The 24,701-nt window shown below is 37.0% G+C and overlaps 2 protein-coding genes across 3 annotated transcripts in view; both read left to right on the top strand.

Moving 5' to 3' along the window:
- The window catches only part of LOC121872024 (microtubule-associated protein futsch-like), a 40,562-nt gene extending 29,298 nt beyond the window's left edge, over nucleotides 1–11,264 (top strand). For both annotated transcript variants that reach the window (XM_042374668.1, XM_042374667.1), the window contains 8 exons: nucleotides 286–630; nucleotides 858–1,015; nucleotides 1,622–1,791; nucleotides 2,523–2,658; nucleotides 3,198–3,345; nucleotides 7,746–7,883; nucleotides 8,354–8,504; nucleotides 9,599–11,264. In XM_042374668.1, coding sequence (XP_042230602.1) covers nucleotides 286–630; nucleotides 858–1,015; nucleotides 1,622–1,791; nucleotides 2,523–2,658; nucleotides 3,198–3,345; nucleotides 7,746–7,883; nucleotides 8,354–8,504; nucleotides 9,599–10,830 — 2,478 coding nt within the window. In that variant the 3' untranslated portion in view covers nucleotides 10,831–11,264. The remainder of the gene's footprint in view (nucleotides 1–285; nucleotides 631–857; nucleotides 1,016–1,621; nucleotides 1,792–2,522; nucleotides 2,659–3,197; nucleotides 3,346–7,745; nucleotides 7,884–8,353; nucleotides 8,505–9,598) is intronic.
- A 1,569-nt stretch (nucleotides 11,265–12,833) lies between these two features.
- LOC121872023 (pyridine nucleotide-disulfide oxidoreductase domain-containing protein 2-like) overlaps nucleotides 12,834–24,701 on the top strand; it is a 15,076-nt gene continuing 3,208 nt past the window's right edge. Inside the window, exons 1-9 of the mRNA XM_042374666.1 lie at nucleotides 12,834–12,983; nucleotides 14,261–14,448; nucleotides 14,838–14,993; nucleotides 15,613–15,766; nucleotides 17,100–17,259; nucleotides 18,130–18,271; nucleotides 18,960–19,167; nucleotides 21,986–22,142; nucleotides 22,921–23,074. Of these exons, the coding sequence (XP_042230600.1) occupies nucleotides 12,866–12,983; nucleotides 14,261–14,448; nucleotides 14,838–14,993; nucleotides 15,613–15,766; nucleotides 17,100–17,259; nucleotides 18,130–18,271; nucleotides 18,960–19,167; nucleotides 21,986–22,142; nucleotides 22,921–23,074 (1,437 nt within the window). The 5' untranslated portion in view covers nucleotides 12,834–12,865. The remainder of the gene's footprint in view (nucleotides 12,984–14,260; nucleotides 14,449–14,837; nucleotides 14,994–15,612; nucleotides 15,767–17,099; nucleotides 17,260–18,129; nucleotides 18,272–18,959; nucleotides 19,168–21,985; nucleotides 22,143–22,920; nucleotides 23,075–24,701) is intronic.

Below are 24,701 nucleotides of genomic sequence, written 5' to 3'. Positions count from 1 at the left end.
TTCCTTAAATTGGTTCATTAGACTTCTAATATGAAAACTCTTTACAAGAATACTTTAACCTTCCTGAAATGTTCAATTTACACAGTTATACCTTGGTTAGAACTTCCATAGACAATTGTTAATATTGTTGTGGTCATACATATTACTTTATCTCGCGCACACATTGCACGCACCCACCCACCCATCCATCCATGCACGTGCGAACACACACACTACGTTTTAAAAATAACTTTACCACTTTATACATTATCATAATCATTAAAACATTATTCCTTCCATGAATAGGATGAAATGGAAGCTGCTGCCGGCGCTGGAAATGCTGGAAGAGGGAAAGATATAGAAAATATTATTCAGGCAAATGATGAAGAAATGGGGGAAGAAAAAGAACCTAAATATGAAGCACAGGATGAAGGAGGAGTAGAGGAGGAGGAAGGGGAGAAAGATGAGAATGCATTGAACGAAAAAAAAATAGAAGATAACAAAAAGGAAGATGATGGAGAAGGAAAGAGAGAGAGAGAAGGCGATGATGACGATGATGAAGACGTTGCTCCCAAAAGAAAGAAACCAAAGCCGGCGGAGAAGGGATCAAAGGAAAGTGGTGACGATGATGACTACAAAGAAAGTGAAGGGGTGAGAGAGTACAGATATGGATGACATCATTTGGCTTAGATTTAAAAGATTCAGTAGCTTTAGGTTCACTTGTTGGTGATTTTAGAATGTTCATAGAAGTAGAATCATAATACAATTGGTGTTGAAGAAACTTAATACAAAAGCATCATGAATACTAACTCAGAACATTATTAATTTCTTTATTACAAAAAAAATGTATGTGAAAATGTTCATGTTTGTTCTTGCAGCAAAATGAAGACGAGTCAGAATCAGAAGATGACATTAAAAGCTCAAGGAAGCGGGAACGAAAGGTTGTGAATATTACTATTAAAAAGAGGAGACGACTCACAGACCTTGATGCTGAGGACGATGATGATGCCAGTGATGAGGACTTTATGAACACAAGGTAATTCTCTTTTTTTTTCTTTTTTTTCTTTTTTCAAACCAAAATTTTTTTTAGTCCAAATAAATGTTATACTGAAGCCTCACTTGTTAAATCTCATTACTTTAATATCAAAAGTCACTTAACAGTTGGCAGTAGCATGTAAGTTGATAAAAGAAACAGTTTGGGCATTAATGTAGAGTGGAGGGGAATCAGAGCAAATACATGCACACATTTTTTTTCCTTCATTAAGTGTTATTCATTTGTTCATTCTTACTTCTTAAAAAATATCTTATTCTGCATTGGGACTCTACTTCCATGATAAGGTTCCAAACCTTGCTTCACACAAGCCAACATCACCAATCATGAGCATGTAATTCTCCAGAAATCACATGTTGTGGAGTCTGGTCATTTATATACTCACTTTTGAGTGTGATGGATCAAAGGTTATAACTGCCTTAAAGGGTAATGCAAAATAAAGTGTTCAAAGCCACCAAATAGTGCTAAGACAACAAGTACAAATATTACACACACACACACACACACACACACACACACACACACACACACGCACGCTTACACTTCCTCATATCCAGAACATGATTTTACCATGTCTTAATTTATGAACAGTGAGGAGGAGGAAGAGGAATCTGAGGAGTCTGCAGAGTCTTCATCATCTATTGACACTGAAATGGACAGCGATGACTCAGATGTTGTAGGAGGGAAACGACGCAGAGGCGGTAGATGGGATACCCTCCCACTCCGCCGGTCAGCTCGTAACAGAAGGGCTGATGACGAAGGTGAGTTTATTAGCATAGCTAGCCTTGCAATTTATAACCTGATCCCTATTTGGAGTGCTCTATGTTTAATTTCTTTCAAACCATATGAGTTTGAACCCAGGGAACCCATAAACTTATTGTCTGAGCCTTAATCTGAAGGTTAGCCATTACACCAGTAGCTACTCTTTCCCAAATATTCCTAAAAAGCAGATATGAGAGGCCACAGCTGCAACCTGTCCTGTAGGTCCTTTCTCTTGCAGGGTACTCGATATAAGGGCATAACATGACTAGGATTGGTTTATCCTAGCCATGATAATACTGGATATATAGTCCTTCCCAAAGACTTTCCCAGGAAGTTTGTGCTTAAGTGCACTTGTTTGCATTGTTGGATAATGACAAATTAACTATTTTTGTGTAGGCAATACTTTTGGAAGGTGCCATTACAATTCCTAGTTTTTGTTATCTTTGATATTTGGAATTTCCTTGTTGTCAAAATGGTTTTGGGTTTCCACAGTTAATAGTATGTTTTTCAGTTATGTCCTTCACAATGTAAAGAGTACTGCTAAACACTCCTATAAGTTAATGCACTTATTTATCAAACTAACTGATATTAATAATTAGACAAAGTTTTAAAAGACTTCATGCTATGTGACTGCAATAAACATAAAACTAGATGGAAGTAATGTATCAAGTCATTGTAGAGCCTTCACATGATGCACATGAACCTTCTCAAATTGGCATATATCTTACAGACAGTGACATAGATGAGAGATATCTTAAAAAACAAATGAAAAAGAAGAAGAAGAGACGAAGACAAAGTTCAAGTGAAGAGGAAGAGGAAGAAATAAGTTCAGATAGTGAAAGGAGTTATAAGAGGAAGAAGAAAGTGTAAGTATGATTTATCTTGGTGTATTTGTGTTATTTAAGGAAGGTTATGCCGAGGATGTTGTTAGGGCCCTACATCAAAGCTGCAGGAAGCCTGTAGTAATACCCTGTATGCTTGTTTGTCTGCAGTTCCATGTCTGCAATTTTTCTTTGCAACCTGTAAAGATGTAACTAATGTATTTAATGTGTATTTATGTCCTCTTATGGATGTGATCCATACAAAATTCTTGTGACTCACTTTCTTAAGCTGTGCATATCCTGGATCTTCATTTTTTTTTTTTTTTTTTTTGTGGACATTCGAATACAGTACATGTACTAGCTAATTTTATAGCAATGTTTAATGTAAGTACTTAAATTTGCATGTTTTGGTACTTTGGGGTTATGTTGCAACACTATCTTCCAATATATTTCCGTAGTCAAGAATTCTCGGAGGTAGTGCAGGCACATCGTGCCATAGAAATAGCGTACTGATTTCATCATTTTCCTTTTGATGCTGCTCTCTCCACACAGCCACCTACTTTTATATAAAAATTTTCTAACAGGACCCGAAAAAAGAAACCACCAGCAAGATCCAAAGGAAAAAAGGGCAGCAAGGGTAAAGGTGGAAAGAAACAAGGAAAGTCAAAACCCAAACCCCAAAAAGAAACAGGAGAGGATGGAGAAGAGGAGAAGAAACCTTCAAAACCTAGAGTTAGTGTTACTGTAATATATTTTATCTTCTCCCAGTCTTTTAAGTCTTTCCCAATGATGGCAGGTGGTTGGCCAGGTGCTGATCTCCTGATTATTTGTATTCAGCAGCTTGTGGTTTACCCCCATCCCCCTTAGCAGGATGCTAGTATACACCAAAGGGTTGTATCAGCCTCAGCAAATGCATGTAAGTAATTTCTACTTATGTAAAGGTACAAGGAAGGAGCCCAGTCTTTCAATCCAGCTGGAAAATGAATTGTGGACCATCCACTTGCAAGACATATATACCCACCACCATCATCTGATCTGTAACTTAGTTTTCTAACTGCTTCAGGCTAGCATTCTTCTTTTCCATAGTGATAATCAACTAGACAACAAATGGAAAACATTTAATACCTTCAAAATCTGTGATTAATTTACTTTATTTGAATGTTATATGCTGTGTACTTGGATTATGCTAAAGAGTGTGACAGGAGCAACCATAAATCCATCCTAAAGCGGTGGGGGGAAAAATATAGGAAAACTCAGTACATGACTGGCCCATCAGAGGCAGTCTTACTGGATGGCACAAAGTCAAACATTGTGAGGGTATCTCAAGGTTCAATCATTGGACCTATTCTCTTCCTCATTTGAATTGGGGATATTAGTGAATGAGTAAACATCATATTCCTTGCCCTATTATTTTTACTCTACTTGTGTGGTAAATATATTAGGCAAAGAGAATTTGGTGATCATTTTTGTGGACCAAGACACTTTCTACTCAAGTGACTTGGGGAGTATGTTCACTGCAACTAAGATAGAGATGCTGTGCTACAGACATCACAGCAGACAGACCTCCACCAATGTTCAGTAGAGTTCCCTCCGTGATTCAGGCATTGTGAGGTGGGCCAATAAAATGGTGGTGTTGGATCTTTCAAGTTTTCTCCAAAAAAGACTGCACATAATACTTACCCAGTGCAAACAGTTGATATACCCTCACCTTGAGTTTATCAGTCCTCTTGGGGTTTTTATCCACCATCTCTCTCCTAGACAATTTCCATAGAGCATTCACTAGGTGCATCTGTGGCCTGTCTGGACTAAATCATCTAGACGACTGGTTAAATCTCCATGTTCTCAACCGAGGAAGGAGGCCAAGAGATAATGTGCTCCATTCTCTCTGTCTGGAAAGCCCTCAGTGCCTTTATCTGTAATCCCAAGTTTGTGATCGAGCACATTCCGATGACAGGACTACATGCCACTGCCAAGTCCGTTATACACACTGTACCCCAAATGGGTCAAGAGGCACCACCAGGACTGTCTAATGTACCATGGGTTGTGGTGGTTCAACCTTTTCCTGGTAGAGATAGAGCAGTTGTCTCCATTCATAGCAATATAAAAACTAGAGACTTAACCCTTTCATTCCTTCCTACATACCTCACACATTTGGGACCCGAGTCCTATGCGTGTATGATATACGGACTGATGCTTCCTGCCGTTTCAAATATCCGGGAACAACCATGAGCTAAATGATGATGCCATACATTATACCTCTAGCAGTAATAATTCACCCTCAGAAATTTCACAGCTTCTCAGTGACCTTACAAACACCTCGGTGAAAGTACTTTTATTTGAATGCACATATGGCAGCCTTGAGTGATACCTGTGTGTCTGATAGATGAAAATGTCCAGCGATATGGGAAGAAATAGATAATAATATTGATTGAATTTACTGATACAGGAATATGATGATGATTAAGTTTAATTTGAGTCTAAAAACAACTTGTAAACCCAGGAAGAGGCTGGAAAGACGTAGTTCCCCAAAATATTGTACCACTAAGGAAACGGCAGCTGATAACCAAGATTTACTTTTTTCTTTTTGATGATGAAGATAATGATGATGATGATGGTGTTTTATGGCTTTGAACTTCTCTTTTTATATACAAATAGACGAGGGCAAGACTGAAAAAGAGTTAAGACCCAACTTGACACCTTCCTGATGATCCCTCAGTCCTAGGGGAGCAATGTCTACCAAGGTTGAACTCCTTGGTAGACCAGACCCAATAGATAAGTAAGTTGAATAAAGACGAAAGCTAAGGTGCTCCGTTGTTTCCCTTTTCCCGTGTGATGTTATCAAGATTTATCTTATCCGCGTTTTCATTCTGGATCTACATGAATATATATATATATATATATATATATATATATATATATATATATATATATATATATATATATATATATATATATATATATATATATATATATATATATATATATATATATATAGATATATATATATATATATAGATATATATATATATAGATAGATATATATTACCAACCATTGGTGTATGGCTGATAAAGTACATGAGTTTCAAGTGGTTTGTATTAGATTTATATTTACTAACACGACGCAGGTCAAAAGGACTCAGTCCTGTTAAGTGCCATCTGAACCTAATACATTGGTCCCTCGGTTAACGAGCACAATCCGTTCTAGCAGGTTGCTCGTTAACCGAAACCATTGTTTCAATGGGTTTTCGGGTAATTGGTTCCAGCTCATGGAAAATTGCCTAAATTCAACAAAATAGGTAGAAAAGAACACATACTTTGAGGTGTGTATGTATAAGGCTCCTGGATGATGATGATGATGATGATGATGGGAATTAGAATGGGGGTGGAGGAGAAGGGAGAAGAGAAGGCATTGGGGTGGAAGAGAAGTTACCCCATGGTGCCATTTCACCCATAAAATTTAATTATTCTTGGTGTAATTCAAGATTATTTTCTTTAAATCAACACTGCACTGCATTATATATTGTCAATATGTAAAATAAATTAAAAAATGACCAATAATTTGCTTGCAAACACAGAAAAAAAGCGTTTAGTTGAAGAGAGTCTCAAGCAAGATGTTAACTCCACTGAAAAGACAGAGAGACTGGCGCCTGTTTGGTGTGTTGCCAGGCTGGATGGCGCGCATGAAACTAGTTTCCTTACCTTCAATTATGTTCAATAATTGTTAAAATGACTAAAAAATTTAATATTAAACTTTAAAATTATTGAATAGTATAAACATCTTGATATTTACTAAAATAGTAAGGAATTTAAGCCCTAAAACCAATTACTGTATTGGCGGACTAATACTACAGCTGGTGCACCGCCAAATGCAAGCGAAAACATGTTGAGGTGGCTCGTAAAAAACTCGTTAATTGAGGGATTGCTCGTTAACCGAAGTTAAGAATCTTATGGAAGGTAAATCGTTAACCGAAATCTTGTTAACCGAGGGATCACTGTATATAGAATTGGGGTTCCATTCTAGTGGGCCTTGGTCCATATGATCTACAAACACTAATAGACTACTGTATATAGGTTTCATTTCATGCTAAGGAAAGAAGGAAGGGAACGCACTTGAAAGAAAAGACTATGGCAGTTAAATTGCGTGTGCCATACATGCTGTGTTAGTATTTTACTGCTTACAATTTTCTCAACACTATTCCTGCTTAAACAAGTCAAGCAAGTATGTATGCCACAAATATCCCAATTATATATAAAGTAATTTTACTGTAAGGATTTCCTTATGTTATTTTGTATAGTCTCATTCAAGATTCTTCAAACACTGCTGGAGACAGCTGGCAACTCAAGGCCGTTTGTTTACTATACAGGTAGTTCTGCTATAACGCGATAATTGTGTTCTTGTAAAATATCGTGTTATAGAAAATCGCGTAATAGAAATAACAGGGTTTATGGAGAAAATAGGGTTAGGTGCAGATTACTCGAAATCGAAAAAATTTAGTAGTTAGCCTAACACAAAGGATAGCACAGTCTAAATAAATGTTACATTCATATCTAATAATGAAATCATACAGTAAATGTAATACTTTACCTTGACAAAATATGAATGTAACTTGATGGGGGAGAAGGGTGATTTTGAGGTTGATAACATCGAGCTTCTCTTCAAGTGTGTTATCCTTTCTTTTACGATCATCACCGGGAATTCTATCACCAGAACGCTTCTTGGAGATATTCTTCTTTACCATATTCACAGTTAATACCACAAAATTGGAGAAATAGTAAGCAAAAATCGCGTTATAGCAAACAAGCGTTCGCGTTATACAAATATCGTTCCTAATTCATAAATCGCGTTAGAGCAAATTCGCGTTATCAAAACACGCGTTATAGCAGAACTCACTGTAGTACGTAGTAAAAATTATGAATGAATGTAAAAGGTTATCGGTTACTTAGTTCCCCCGTTGCTTAATTAATGGTTGGTCTGTTATTTGGTATTATATTATACTACGTACTATAGTAAACAAATGGCCTCGAGTTGCCAGCTGTCTCCAGCAGTGTTCGAAGAATCTTGAACGAGACTGTACAAGTGAATACAATACTTAGTAAGAAACAAATTAACGTTACTTTTTATACACTTTCAGATCAAGTACTCAAAACCTCCAAAACCTAAAACAGAAGATCGCGATGAGGAGGAAGTCACTCAACGTAGAGTTACCAGAGGCAGACAAGTTAACTATTACGATGCTCTTCTTATGTCAGATGAAACAGAAGAAGAAGAGGTAAGAAAGATCCTTAGTTGGAATTATTTTGTTCAGTGTTTGCACTCTGTTGTGTAGTATAGCTACAAACAAGAACATCATCAAAATTGTATTGCTTCAAATTTGTGTTTTCCTGTTTCCAAGAGTTACCATGTGTATATTTTGTAAATATTGGAGATAAAGTCCTTAGACTTTTCATACATAAGTCTTCTATAACTTCTTCCAATATATATATTCAGTCCTTTTAATACCTTCCGAAGGAATTGTACATTTTCATTTCAAAGGCTGTTGTTACTAAGTTTTGTGCTTAAGAACCATATAGTTTCACATCCATACAGAAGGCTTGGAACAAGCATTCCATTGTGGAGGTTGTGTGCGCATTAAATTTTTAAGCTTAAGCTTTTTATTATTGATATTAGTTTTCTGGGCATCTTGAACTTTTATAGCATGTAAAACATTCTTCAGTCACCCCTTGTTTCATACGTTTTCAGCCTGCAAAGAAATGGAGAGGGAAGGTGATGAAGGGTGAGCGCGTCCCAACAGAAAGCAGCGAGTACGAAGCATCAGACGACGAGAGAATGAAGCGTCGAGGAGTCAGTGGTGGTCTTGGGAGAGGCAAGGTCATGAAAGGTGAAGAGGAAGGTTAGTATGATATAAAGTTTTATGAATTTAGTTATGTAAGACATTCCCCCCAAAAATGGGTAGTTGTACAGACCTTGCTGTTTTACAGAAACATGGAAAATATTAGAGCATTGTGTTCAAAGATTTTGCTCTGAGCATCCCTGTAAGTATATATTTACACACATGCATGGATGTTCTACATAGTTACCATTATTGATTTTCTTTTGTATATAATATAGTAGAACAATTGGTCATTGCAGTTGAGAGTACTGTACCACAGTCTTTGATTTATCTCGTTATACTTTCTTCTAACTTTTAACCCAATAAGACAAGGAGTGTCGGGGGTAAAAAATAATACAGTATACAGAAATAGATATCTGCCATTCTTCCTCCCAGCTGTATGTCGGAATAAATGTGATACACATCTTAGAGTTTAAGGGTTATAATACACCCGGTTGCTGTACTAATTTTCAGGAAGGCATCATGTACATTAAGGGAACACTGACTGTAGTTGGGAATGAAAATGAAAGGTTAATGTGTGGTGAGTTGAATGGTTGAAAGCACATTAAGATGGTATGGACATGTTGAGTACATGGCTGGTGAGAAGATTACTTGGGAAAATTTATGACTGCATGGCCGAAGGCTCGTGTAAGAGGAGCCCTGAGAGAGTAATGTACACTAAGTTCTGGAGATATCATGTTAGATAATACCCAAAGAATAATTGTGAATTGTGAACAGGAATGTCATTTTATATATGATGTCAGTGAATGAACATGATGATTCATTTAGTATTTAGAGCAAATTTAAATGAAATATAATGCATCAAAGTGCATGTTAAGATTAATTTTGTATTATGAACATGGAAGTTGAGGGTATGAGCAGGTATTTTTGGATACTCCCACTTGTTATCATATAGCTTTCCTGTTACTTTCAACACTTTTATTACACAACAGCACTTCCATTGATCCACTGCACACAAAAGTGAGAGCAAGGAAAGGCAAAACACAAATATTATTATGCTTTTGCCATGAATTCATTAAGTTTTTTGTAATTATGTTCAGTAAGTTGTCAGTTTCAAACATATGACATCTGTGTTCTGTTCTTGCTCTTTACAGATGAGGAAAATAAATCTGCAAAGGCAAAGAAAAAACGGGGACGACCAAAGAAAGGTGATGAACTTATTGGCAAACCTTCTCCACCTATGTCTATCAAACTCACAGAGTCCACACCATTATCATCAGCACCATCTGTGCCATCTGAATCAGCTATACCTGTACCTGTTACAACAGCTGCTGTAGCTGCTTCTGTTACACCAGTTGTAACTGCTGTTCCTGTTACACCAGTGGTGACAGTTGCATCCATTGCACCTACAGTACCTATTGCACCTGCTGTTGTTTCACCTGTACATAAAACTCCAGAGCCTGCTGTTGGTACACCACCTTCTACACCAGCACCTGTTACTACAAGCAAAGGGTTACCAGTTAATATTGGAGCCACAGCAAACATAGGAAGTAATAGCCCAGTACATCAGCCTTTGGGCAAATGGTCTCCACACTTATCAGGAGTGAGTGGAGCCCCAGGCACACCTCCAAGACCAGGTGTAGGTACTGGACCTACACCAGGTGCAGGCACACCACCACGCCCACCACTTTCTTGTCCACCTGTAACGCCATCACCACCACCACCTTATCGTTCCTCACCATTACCTATAACACCAGGTGGCCCACCATGTAGTACAGCACCTAGTAATATGCCACCTGTAGGACCCCCAACCACCTCTTCAACTCATTCACCTGGTTTTCCACCATATAGACCTGCACCAGAACTTTTTGCAGCTCATCCAGCTTTCCCTGGATATGGACCTACAGGTAGACATTCTCCCAGTCCTCATGGAGTTCCTCCTAGACACTCAGCCCACATGCCACCAGGACACTCGCTTCCTCGCATGCCAACCAACTATGGCCCACCACCACTTACTAGTGGACCTGGACAAGGGCCATATTCCTCAAGAGGAATTCCATCACATCCAGGAGTATTACGAGGTCCTCCACATGACTTATACAGGCCAACCCCTGGTGGTCTTACAGGTCATGGATCTCCCAGTCATCCTGGTCACCCCCATCTTGTTATGAAAGCTGGCTATCCTGGATTAGAACCCCTACCTTATGCTGGTTCACCTGGTCCAAGCCCTCTAGGTTTACATCAAGGATCCCAAGGATCGCCAGCACACCAATCACCTAATGAAGACAGTAAAGAGGACACTCATCCTTCTGGTAAGGGCCCTGGAGAATTCAGTAGTGGCTTAATGTCCTACTTCTCTAGCCAACGTGATGATGATATTGAGTAATGGTGTCTAAATTATGGCTTGAAGCAGCAACTCTTTTTGTGGCAGTTTCATGAAGGACTTGTATTTACTCCCTAATATTTTTGTATTCTCATTTTATAAGGTCTCAAGCAATGGCGCATGTTACATGTTGACAATTCTCATACATAATGGGTGTAAACATCATTGAACAAATTTTCCTGGGAGGTCTCTTCCTAATCAGGATTAATGAATTTATTTTATGGGTTGAAGCACAAATTGGGTTTCTTGCTGTTAAGGTTTTGAGACCAGTCATTTTACCTGAGATAAATTATTAGAACTGCAGAGATATTTTAGATATGATTTTTTGTGTCTCGTATGTGTTGTAGTGCTGTATATAGAAGCTTTTTGTATTTCCTTAAAAGGATTCTGTAAAATAATGTGCAAAGTTACAAAGCTATAATAAAACTAGAAGAAATTGTGGTGATTATGTATCCTACTAATTCACTCCAAGAAATAATGAACAGGTAAGATTTAAGGAAGGAGGAGACTGTATAATTCAAATATTTTTTGTCAAATTGCATGTACTGTACAAAATTTAATAGTGAGAAGTAAGAATATGCAGCACTTGATGAGGTGGCCCCTGGGGAACTGTGGAAAGTGATGACATGAGGATTTGCAGGGTGTGAGGAAAGCTAATTTAGGTAATGAAGTTAAGTAAAGTACAGGATAGGGGGGACAAATGGGAGTAGGGCAAGAGGAGGTTGTGTTTTTGTCAGGTTGCTTTAAGAATATAGCAGTCTCCCCACAGGTTCATCACCAGCTGTGTAGGAAGGATGAGTGTTTGAGTTGAGCTGAATGGGTTGCGTCCCTCTTGTAAAATTTGTCTCCCATACAAAGACCTTTAATCCTGTAAAATAAGTGCCCTCCCTTACTGTAAAATAAGCTGCATCCCACTGTGAAGTAAGTCGTGCCCCACATAGAGGAATTCAAGCTCCATAAAATAAGTTGCGACCCCTCGTAAAGTACATTGCTCCCCATAAAATTAGTCATGCCACACTTATAGTGACTCGCACCGCCTGGTAAAGAATGTTGCCCCCCATAAAGTATAACACACACCCTGTAAAGTGATCCTCCCCCTTCACTTTATTCTCTTGCCACTAACTGGCTTATTAGCTGCTTGGGCGATTGGACACTCTGTTACACACTGTTGACAAGTCCAGGAAACTGCGAAGGCAAACTTTTTCTGGATGAGAATTGTAAACTCATGGAACAAACTGATAGAATGTGTTGTGACCAACACTGGCGCCAGTACATGCTCACGTTAGTTGTGCATGTGTCGTTCTTGCCCATCCTTATAAAAGAGACTAGTTGTTAACCATAACAGCCACATGTGCATATGCTGGCTGTGGTTCATAACCAGTATATACCCACAAGGCTGTAATGGTTAACAACCGGTGGAGAAAAATTAAGAAGCCTCTAGTTGCTGAACGCATCTATGAGGAGCTCTTTGCTAAGTTAGTGGTAAGACTAAAGTTTATAGTTCACCCAGATTAATTTTTAGGGTTGACTCAGTGGGATCTGACAAAGAGTATTCTATACTGATGGATCAACCAATATAACACCATGGTTAGTGACAAAATTATTCATTTTGTGGCTTATCGGTTACCACAATAATAACAACATTGCTCTTAAGATTTCGGCCTAGGTTTAAAAAATCCCTAATAACTAGAGGATTAATCGAGATTCAGCGGTAACTTTGGAAAGGATTGAATAGAAGAAACCCTAAGAGTAATTAACACCTGGTGGCCACGTGCTGGTCCACCTGACAACAACTGTTCTGGGTCAAGGTTCAGTCGTCATATTGTTCGAATCCCTGCTGCTTGGCTACTCTTTTCGTTAATAAAAATAAATTTTAGTAAAAGCCACGTTTTAAATGAGATTCTACGTGAATAATAAAGAAAGATAAATCCTTAACTCCGTAAGGATAGCTGTAGTCACAACAATATGAAAAGCAAAGTTTATATATTTGTTAAGAAGTGATAGTGTTAGGACAAGTGAAGTAGTAGACCAAGACAAGATGGCCAGGTGGGTGACTGTGTCCAAGTTACTTCACCACATTAATGGACAAACCCGGAGATGTCACTCTTCGGTACTGACAAGTGGAAGGAAGTATGATGCCATTATTGTAGGAGGAGGTGAGTTATCACTAATTGCTCAGTATTTAAGCTTTTAAGCCAATTATATATTTCCAAGTTCGTAGTCTAGACATTTTGAACTGATAAACGAGCTCTATAGATAACGAAGTAATAGAGGCTTAATGAGGGAATGTTCTAATGTAATGTATTTAAGGAACAAGAAAAATTATTCCTGCTAAAGGGAAGATAGGGTAGTTTGGGGTAAAATTTCAGTAGGGTACACCCAGAGAAGTTACTAACAAATACTGTATAGGTTTTCTGGTGTTTTACACACTCGAGTCTGACCTTCATGTCTGATGGAATGACCAGTTTGGGGATATGCTCCCCCAGCTAATAACAATTTTGATCACACAAAAGTGGCCAGGGCTATGAAGTAGAGGCGAATTGAGGGGTGAAAACATGCCTAAAACAGGCTTAACAAAAAGACTAAACCTACTGTAACGTAAAACGAAATCTGACTTAACATGACCTAACCTATCCAAATCTGCCCTAACCTTACCTTTTTCTTGACGATTCTGTATCTTTTTGTGAAAACAAAACGTGTTTATCTTCACATTAATGGCAGTAAGTACCACCTTTGGACACTACTGAAGTTTCTGGACCACAAAGGGCCATGAAAATCTCAATAGCAGCAGTGCTATTTACAAAAACACATTGAATGGTTTACCAATCTGACAGAGTTCCCTAGTTAGGTTAGGACTTTGGTTATATTATGTTATGTCTTATAATGATCATGACATTTATATTTTTATGTATTAGTAATTCTTGTGGTTCTGACTTAACCAAACTCGTCTCCAAAGGAGAACTAAAAATAATTGTAGAGTAAAGTAAAGGCCTAAAGCACCAGCCATATTAAGTTAGTGTACAATCATAAACCTCCCATGCGAAGGTTCTCGGCATGTTCCTGTATACAGTGGTGTAATACTGTAATAAATGAGTTGTTAGTAATACTTTAGACGTCAGACTCTTGGGAACGAGCTACTTTAGGGAAATGTTTTATAGAAGAAAACTTATTTCTTACTCTATGAATAGAAGGAACTGAGTAGATATTTTGTGACCTTTCTGGAGTGGGTAGACCATTAAAAGTTTCATGGTTAAATCGAGAAAAATACAAATTCAATGTTCTTAGTATGTGTTCAAGAATATTTTGGTATCTTTGCACTGATTTATTTGTATTTATTACAGTACAATGCATTAGTATATCTATTTTTTTTATATAAGATTGAAGATGCACAAATAAATATTTTATTATGATTAAGATAAACTTTTCTTGACAGGTCACAATGGACTTGTTGCAGCATTTTACTTGGCAAAGGCAGGGAAAAGTGTGTGTGTGCTGGAGCGACGGCACATACTAGGTGGAGCAGCTGTGACTGAAGAGATTATTCCTGGATTTAAATTTTCTAGAGCATCATATGTTCTAGGGTTACTGAGACCAAAAGTGTATGATGACTTGGAGCTCAAAGTAAGATGAAAGGAAGATAATATATATATATATATATATATATATATATATATATATATATATATATATATATATATATATATATATATATATATATATATATATATATATATATATATATATATATATATTTACATACATACATACATATACATACACACACACACACACACACACACACATACATACAGTCTCTCCTCGACTTACGACGGGGTGGCAAGGTACATCTTTTAGTATATTGAGCCTTTGGTAAGGGCAGGTGAGTTATGTCTCATGTAATGTGTGAGTTGCATAGGAAATAGGGGTTGTGTAATGCAAATTAAAGGTGCAATGTGAGAATATTTTAGTGAAAAGATTTACGTGTAATGGTTTGTTGTTACTCCTCTTAGCGCCGCGGCTTGAAGGTGTATCCTCGAGACCCAAGTTCGTATACACCCCTGCACGAGAGGAACTGGCAGAGTGGTTATGGAAAATCACTAATACTTGGACCACATGAAGATCAGAATTACCAGCAGATAGCACAGTTCTCAAAGAAGGATGCAGAGGTCTGTTTAATGGGGGATTCATAATCTGGTTACCCTAATACTGTACTATACTTCACCTTAGAAAACTTCTACATGTACAGTATAGAGTACAGCCATGTGAATGCCTTTAGAAACTAAGTGTTATTGTACCAGTAACTTGTCTACAACTTTAGGATACAGTATCATTATTTGTAGTCATTTATATTTATTGTCTTACACTGATAATTTTGAATCATTACCTACTTTATTTTGTAGTTTTGCTCTTGTCAAAAATTGGAAACTACAGTACAGTACAGTACTATACTGTTCTGGGATTTTTTGGAGTTTAAATGAAACGCAGGAAAGTAAAATACAGTAAATGATTGAGAGTTGGGGGATCTTTTATACAACAGTAAATAAAGGAAGTATATACGTATACAGTACTGTACTTTTCAGTCTGAAATTAGGACCCAAGATTGTTGAAAGTGGCTTCAATGGGATTTAAAGTGAAACCTGCTGGTGATACAGGGGATCAAGTTCCTGAATGGGGCAGATATAGTTCCTCTTTAACTTGAGTATTCAATAAACCAATAAAGGTTCTGGTTATGGCTGGTAGTAATTGTTTAGCATTTCAAGTTGTTAATTTGTATTTTCTGTACAGATGATGCCACAGCTTGAATCACTGCTGGGTAGATTTGCAGAAGCCCTTGATCATCTACTTGACTGTCCTCCTCCAGATATTAAAAAGTTTTTCTCAACAGGACTTGCTGGAAAAGCCAAACAACTTTCCACTGTTGGCCCACTTGTAAAGGCTGGTAGGAGTTATTTTTTTATTTTGTGTACTGTAATTAGTTATTTTGCCATTTATTTATTTATTTATAGATTAGATTACTTAGCTTTGGACACCAATAGGGACATTACCTTTAAGACATTTTACAGTTATTTTAAGTCTATTCATAATGCAGCATCAGCTGGTGACCTGCTACTCGTGTCTTCCCACCGTATAAGTTCTGTATACGGTATATTGTTTTGTTTACGGTAATTTGACTTTTGTTTTTGTTTGTTACATCAACAACTTTTCTTTATTCTGCATTTTCATACCTCCCAGCTGAATCTTTCTTCCTTAATTTTTTGTTTCATACCTCCCATCTGCAATGTTTGGTTGGGTAACACTGGGTAACACCCTTCATTCATCTGCCCTAGACTGGGAATTGAACTCAGGACACGGAAGTGAAGATACACACACTACTGCTATACCGCCAACACTCCACTATGACAGAGTCAGGACTGTACTGAGGCTCCAAGGGAGGCCCTCCAAGATTCCCACACCACGTTGAAAAAAAGGAGGAGGAGGGGGGGGGGGGGCTCGGACATTTTTAGATTAAGTTATTTTGTTTGGGTATTATTTATTATTACAGCTAAAAACCTTACAGTGATTAGTATAGAGGCTGCAGTTTGTGGGTTGCAGATATTTACATGTGCATGATAAGATGCGTGGAGATATTGGATGTCAGGAAGCCTCAACCTGTGTGTTTTTATTCCAATGCATCATGTTGCAGCTGCTATGCATTTAAAGGCAATCTTTGCTATAATTTTTCTAAGTTTGCCCACATTTAGTCTTTGCTGCATTCTCCACACAGTAGACTCATTAAAGCGTAAAATTATAGGGGAGTTGGTGGGAATTACACATTTTAGGCCTGTTTGGACAGTGCGCTGAGCTGTGTACAAGTGAATTTGATCCGTGTATAAAATGAATGGTCACAGTTAATTTGTTTGCAAGTAAGTGATATACTGTACTCTTTTTACCTATTGGTTTAGGATCTGGGTTCTAAATATTAACATTTTAGTAATTAGTGTTAATTAATAAACTTTTAAATATTTTGTATGGACTGCACTGTATTAAATTATTTCAAACATCAATTCCGTTGTGCCCAAAAGTTATAAATCGTCTTTATATGCATTTTCTCTGTAATATAGACAATCTTTATGCTTTAAAAACTTTAGTTTTCAGTATCCAGAGAAAAGGCATTTTATCGTTTCGGCATTTGAGGTCTAGATTGAAAGCTTACTGAAATGTGTACTGGTTTTCAATATGTTTTCAATATTATCCATCTGTTTGAAATTTGTGATTAATTTTTTATTCCCTAGCTTCTATTCTGGGGAAAGACTTTCCTCAGTTTTATGAGCTGATGACAGCACCCACTACCAAGATCCTAGACCGATGGTTGGAGTCGGAGCCACTCAAGGCCACATTAGCCACAGATAGTGTTATTGGGGCGATGATGAGCCCAAACACCCCAGGCAGCGGGTAAGACACAAGTAGCTTTCTTTTAACAGACAAATCTAATGCAAATACTGTATATATATATGACATTGTCAACATCCACTATGTAAATGCTTATTCATGTACAGTACTGTACTGTATAGGTACCAGATTTATGTATTCTCTTAAGAATTGCTTTTGATTTGAATATCTGAATATACAGTAAATGGTATAGGTTACTATGTAAGTACAGTACTATGTTCCCTTTCCACACATTATTTAAGTATGTGCTTGAGTGTGATTAAAAGTTTTCACATTGATGGGGACATACATTTGACAGACATTAACTAGTTGTATCCATTATTCTGAGGGAATTTTTAACTTTTGCATGGATAATTTCACATTGATGGGGACATACATTTGACAGACATTAACTAGTTGTATCCATTATTCTGAGGGAATTTTTAACTTTTGCATGGATAACTGTCTTAGTATGAACTAATGAACAGTAAACAAAATTATGCAATATTGTGTGTATTGCATATCTTTGTCTTTATATTTTCTTAGCACAAGTGCAGTGTACTAGTTTCATTTGTAGAGCTCTGAAGCATTGCGTGTACTGTCTCGAGTATATCCCTCAGGATAAGAGCCTCTGTGCATGTGAAATTATGGGTTGTTCAGCATGTTTTTGTGATTTTGTACATCTCCTTTGTAGTTGTTAGCTATGGATATCATTGTTATGTATGTTTTTTAAGATAAGAACTGTTACTCTAGTAAAACTGCTGTTGATTCAGATTTATATGAGAAGATTCTTAATAAGTCAGGAGAATAAAAGTGATTAACAATTCTGTTAGATTTTGATACTAATACTGTACAGGTAGTAGAATTCAAATTTATTTGAGTATGCTTAATCAGATATGTGTTGCTTCACCATGTGATGGCTCAGATGTCTGGAGTGCGAGGTGCTTGGGGTTATCCTGAAGGAGGTATGGGAGCAGTTACTCAATTCATGGCACAAGCAGCCAGTGAAACAGGAGCACACCTCTTTACTAACCAGGCATGTAGTCTTGTGTCCGTGTGATGCCCATGGCTTCAGTGATTCAGGGAACAATGTCTTGATTAAATATGCAATGTATTCCCAAAATTTTTGAACTTTAAAGAAATTTAACTTGAAAGCTCCACTGATTTAACTTTAAATGTTGGTCCTTTTCCCCTCTTCAATCTATCAGTGTACAAACTGTAACTAGCTTTATGTACAAATGGATGATATACCTATGTACAATCTTTCCCAAACACATCATTTGAAAATTTTGTCCAATGGTAGACTTTGAAGTTCGAGAAACATATTTCAAAACTTTGCTGATGCAGGCGATGCTCGGTTGTACTGAAATATATAAGTACTGTACTGTTTCATTACTTATAGTTATTTCATTTTACCAAGGCTCTTTTGGTGAATTCAGTTAATCGAAAATTAATATATAGCCAAGATAATGAAATTGAGCTCTCTTTACATTTTGTCGGAACATCTGTATTAGATCTGTCAGTGGCATCATTAACTTGAGTGTTTTAAAAGACAATGTAATATTTCATTATTGTGGTTTCTTCTGTGGGATTGAAAATTACTTTGTTTGTACAAAATATATTCATGTTGAGGGAACAAGATATCTGGTTCTTCATTTTCATATTTGTTACATTCATTTCTTTGTAAAATTTTGTTTTATATGTTAACAATTTAAACATTTCAGCCTGTAAAAATTATACTACTGGGAGACAAGAATGAAGCTGTAGGTGTCGAGACAGAGGATGGCTCTCGACTATATGCCAAGACAGTTCTTTCCAATGCAACTGCAGACACTACCTTTCTCAAGCTTTTACCAGCGGGTTCATTACCTTCAGACTTTGAGGCATCAATCAGAAATATTGACTACACATCCCCTGTTTGTAAAATTAATGGTAAGGTATTCATCATATATCACGAATACGTATACAGCCACTCCTCGACTTAAGACAGGGTTAGGGACCCAAATCCAGGTCGTAAGTCAAATTGGTCGTAAGTCGAAAATGCAAAGTTATACATAGAAAATCTAAAATGGGTGTTTCTTTTTCTTCTCAGCACCACGAAACTCTCACTTTTAAGCATGCCAGCCATTTTAAAGGGAATTACAAACGAAAATTTTGTCAGTACACAGCGCAATCACTAACGTCGGGACTCGAAAATACGTAATTTGAAAAAATTTTGGTACGACTGGGGCGGTTGTATGTCCGGGTGGTCATAAGTCGAGGTGTAGCTGTATAATCATACTCATCCTATTAGAAAAAAATTTCCACTACCAATTTAAATTAACAATGTTTAAATGCACACTAAGTTTTGTGCATAGGATGTCTTCAGACCACCTGTAATGTGTATACAGTATAATCTGACAAATTTTTAATAGGTTTTAAATATAGCAACTGGAGTGCATAATTTTGATATTGCTAGTGACAAATTTCAAAGTACCTGTTGTATACAGTCATTTAAAACTTGTCATCCCTGGGAATGATTGGGCTTCCTTCAGGGTGTCATGAAAGGACTGAGGCCAGGGATGGTTATAACTGGGTATGTGAGATTTAGAGCAGAGGAAGGCATAATTCAAAACATTTGGTTTCTGAAAAAAAAGATGGAAAGCTAATTTAAAACACATGAATGTAAATTTGATGGTGCAACAATCGTGACTGGCCAATCCATACAAGCATGCATAATTAATATACTGGTAAACATTGAGGGAATAGTTTTAGTAATAATAAAACTCTTATCCCCCTATATTCATGAGGGTTACTTTTATAAATTATTACAGTAGTCTTATGCATATCACAGATTTTTGGTGAGATTAATACTGGTAATTCAGTGAACATATTTCTTCTGTTGAGTATCTTTATTATTGACTTTGCATTAGCCTTTGGATATTACTCTTATATTTGCCTCATGCAAATAACTATAGGTCTTTGATGGACATTGCACTTTTACAGCATGGACCATCAGGATGGAACATATATTGTTGTGCATTAATGTACTGGTTTAATTCAATATCTAGTTGCATTATGCCTGCAAGTTAATGACACTTATTGCCAACATATGTACTGTACAGGTATAGTACTTTTTTATAAGTGCATTTATAAATAGGTTAATACAGTGGGGTATGCTATAACGAACGGATCCTACTACGAATATTCCTATAACGAACGGTTTTACCTATAAAATTGAGAATGCTATAACGAACAAAACTACAACGAACATTATTTAAATTTTTTTTTTTTTTTTTTTTTTACCAATTTATTGTTTTTTTATTACAAGTATTAATGATACTCTTTATTTCAGGGGTTTAGATGCATATTTATGCACTTTCTTAAAATTTTTACAATTTTAAATTATATTTTTCAGTGTTAAGTGGTTGTATTTGGGGACCTGGAACGGATTAATCCTATAACAAACGAATGCTATAACGAACAAGGTTCTAGAACCAATTAGATTCGTTATAGCATACCCCACTGTATGTAACTAACTTATTAAGCTGAAATACTCCCAACTAGTGGCACACATTCTTCTAGTGCAGGAGTATGCAGGAGAGTTTCCAGGGGGTACATTGAGGGCTGGTGAAAATCAGTATAGTGTACAGGTAATGCTTACCTGCTTAATGAAATACGTACAGTTAATTACAATTTTAGCAATTTTACAATATCCAGTGCAGCAACATTCTGTATTGAATTAGTGTTAATGTACCATTCTATATTCAGTGTCTCAATAATGGGGTCATTGGTCTGATAATTCAGGGGGTACCTGGTGAAAAAAAGTTTGCGAACCCCTGGTCTAGTGGTACAAAATAGCCTTTCACTGGTGTTATTCATAAGTGTCTTGTTTTACTCTATTAAACTGAGATTTTAAGTACAGTACTAGGTGAAGGAGAGACAGGTTAGTGATATGTAGCTTAAAAAGATAGGGAACCACTGCTAGAAGACATATGTTTTTCCATATTTTACTTATTGCTCCACATGCTTCTGTATTTATTTTTTATTATGCAATACGTAATATTTACAGTTTTAATATGTGTACAGTAGACCCTCGTTATCTGCAGATTCCATGTATCCATGGCTTTCACCTTGTATACCATTATACTAACCTCAGTACAGTATTAAGCTTTATGTATCCGTGGGTTAGCTCAGCGTCTTTATCCCTCCATGGTCTAATGTATTCCTCCACACAGCCTCCCATATCACACCACTTCTCTCCACACTCTTCAGTGTTATGATCTCGTAGTGTACAGATATACTAAACTGCTTCATATTCTCACATATTTTCTATTGTATTAATATGATTTTTCCCTTAACTATGGCCTTCAAGCATTCATTGAGTGTTAGTGATAAAAGTGAGAAGAAAGTGAAAAGGGGCAAGGAAAGTAATGACATTAGAAAAGAAAATTGAAATGCTTGATAGACTAGTGCGTGGGGAGAGTATAGCATCAGTGAGACGTGATATGGAAACTTAGGTAGGCTTTGACGAGTGTTATCTGCAGCTGTGGAACCTAACCCCATATTTCCCATAAGCCTTTAGTCTTGCCAACCATGGGTTTTTTGGGGGAGCTTAACCACCGTGGTTGGCGAGAGACTACTGTACTTCCTAAACCCAGTAAATATACTGTATACAGGTATTCATGATTAAGAAAAAATGAAGAGGTGTAATTCCATTTATCATAAAGAAAATAATCTGCATTTTCCTTTCTTTTCTTCTTTTCCAAAGTTGCTGTGAAGTCTCTACCCGACTTTAAAGCAAACCCTAATAATAGAAAAGATACAGTCATGCCTCACCACCGCTGTACCATCCACTTGAACTGTGAGAAAACACAACTGTTAGAGGAAGCATTCAGGCAAGCCTCTGCAGGTCTCATACCAGACAAGTAAGGCTACACTTTTGTATCTGTTACCTTAAGTAATTAACCCATTGCTCTAATAAAAAGGTGTGTTTATCAGAAAAATAGAATGTTTGAAATTCCTCAGGTGATGTCAGTTTTCCAGTTCTAGGGAGAGTTGACCAGGGCGCCGGATCTGCTATCGTTATGCTCTGAAACTGTCAAATGTGTCATTGTGCCACATATATCACTGTGTATGTCTGTATATCCCACACTCTTACTTTGATTATACCGATGGCAGTGTATGTATACACTTCCCCAGCTTAACGTGGTTAATGCTTCCACCAATGCCTCCCCTCACTTCTTGTAATACAGGGTATCATGTTTGTATTGAAACAAATTCTCTTAGTTTTGAGGGTAATTGTACCAAAGAAGAGAAACTATTGGTAATACTATTGCAGTATTAAGCACATAAGTTGGTGTAGTAACATTTTAATTAAAGAGAACATAAATGTCAACTGCACTGTCCTGGAGTGGCTACATAGTGACTGTTTTCTGATTATTTTATGACAATTGTACCAGAAAACATAGGAATTTGTTGACACTATATCAGTATTAGGCACCTGGAGATGTTATTACTATATGGTTGGAATTGCACTACTGCTCACAGGATGAGTATGGGGTGCACAATAAACTAGCTGTTTTAAGTGACAAAATTAACAAATTAAATCTTGTAAATTCCTTGCAGATTTATGAAAATTATATTACTGGTGTATGAAAGAAAGTACTGATGATTTTTCTATGTGTGAATTTTTCCTTCACACAGCCCCATGATAGAAATGACACTTCCGAGCAGCTGTGACCCTACCTTAGCACCTCCTGGGTGCCATGTGGCACTTTTTTTCACCCAGTATGTTCCTTATACTCGCGCTGATGGCCGCTCATGGAATGAGGAGACCAAAACTGAGTATGGTAACAAGGTAGATAAATTATTTTCTTGACATTAAATTTGATAATTAGACATTTTTAAATAAATTTTCATAAACAAATGAATTTATTAAATAATTTATTTTGAAAAGGCTGGGTTCAATTTCATATTTTTATTTGAATTTTATCCCTGTATTTACAAGTCGGATCTCATCTTGGTGGCAAGGTATGGTCGGTTGACATGACAACTGGAAGTGCAGTCAGCTGGACACTAATCCTGAGTCTGGGTGGCAAGGTTGGGTCAATTTGACCTGATAGCATGTCAAGCCTAGCCAGTAATTGTTTTTGTTAATTGTTAATGGTATAGTTTTTATTTATCTTATCTAATGGCCACCCAAAATAAGGGTGGCCATGCTGAGGGAAGGCTAGTGGGCTATGTAAGATCCATCCATTGTTCTTTATAGTCTTGTCAAGGGCCAATTTGAACCCCAGTACTGTACTATTCTTGATTCCACAACTTGAACTGGTAGACTCTTCCATAGTTCTACCACCCTCTGTGTGAAAAAGGATATCCTAATATTTGTCCTGCATGATATCTTGGCTAGTTTGAAGTTGTTTCCCTTTGTGTTGGTGGCTTGTGACATCATGAAAAAATGGTCTTGGTTCACAGTTTTCATCCCTTTCAAGATTTTGAATGTCTTTGAGATATGCCATACAGTGTCTTGTCTGAAGTTATTATTCTTAAGGCACTCAGTCTACTTTGATTATCAAGATGATTAAATTCATGTATCATCTTCGTTGCACCTTTTCAATGGATGTTTAGTCCTAGAGGTAAGGTTTCCATGCCTGTATACAGTAATCTAGATGGGGACTTACAAGAGACAGATAAAGTTGAAGGAATTTCTCTCTCTCCTTTTTTTTTTTTTTGAGGTATGACATATAGTAATTCCTAAATCTCATTTAGATATTTTCACTGGTACTCCCACTTGTTGTCCTTGCCTTCAGTGATTGAGCTGTCAGAACACTTAGATCTTTTTCCTTATCAATAATATCCAAGAAAGTGTTAACAGAATACCCTGTAATTGTGATTAGGATTGTTGTGCCTCATGGGCAGTCTTACATTTTGCTAGGTTAAAAATCATTCCCCGGTCCCTTGACCATTGGAACTGCACTATTGTATTTGCATGGTTGCAACTTCTTGATTTGCTACCTTTCCGTATCCAGTACTGTACGCTCTGTGTTTTCCACAAACCTGACAGTGGCTTGATATATTTTGATCATGGTCATTAACCATTTTTGTACGGGGTCCTCTCCCTGCTTAATAAAATCGTGCGGTGTTAGCCAAATAAAATACTGTATTAAAAAGTGGTGTCCCCATAGTGAAGGGATTAGGGGGGGTATTGCCTACTAACCACTTGTGTGCAGGGTCCTCTCTGCTGAATAAAATTTTCAGCATTAGCTTAATAAAATATTAGATGTGGTGTCCCTGTAGATCCTTGTGGTACTTGTCTCTACAGCTAGCATACACTGATGATGACTGCTACTTAATGGTTAAATCATTTTCAACCTCTCAGCAAATTTCTCACAAAATTACGCAAATATAACCATCATAAATAGAAGACTCGCTGTATAATGAAGTTAACTAAAATCACACTTTGGTAGTTAATGGGTCAGTACCAG

Source organism: Homarus americanus, unplaced genomic scaffold, assembly GCF_018991925.1.
Source record: "Homarus americanus isolate GMGI-L3 unplaced genomic scaffold, GMGI_Hamer_2.0 scaffold51476, whole genome shotgun sequence".
Classification (NCBI taxonomy): domain Eukaryota; kingdom Metazoa; phylum Arthropoda; class Malacostraca; order Decapoda; family Nephropidae; genus Homarus; species Homarus americanus.
The sequence above is the reverse complement of the archived record's forward strand: the minus strand, read 5'-3'. Positions and strand labels throughout refer to the sequence as shown.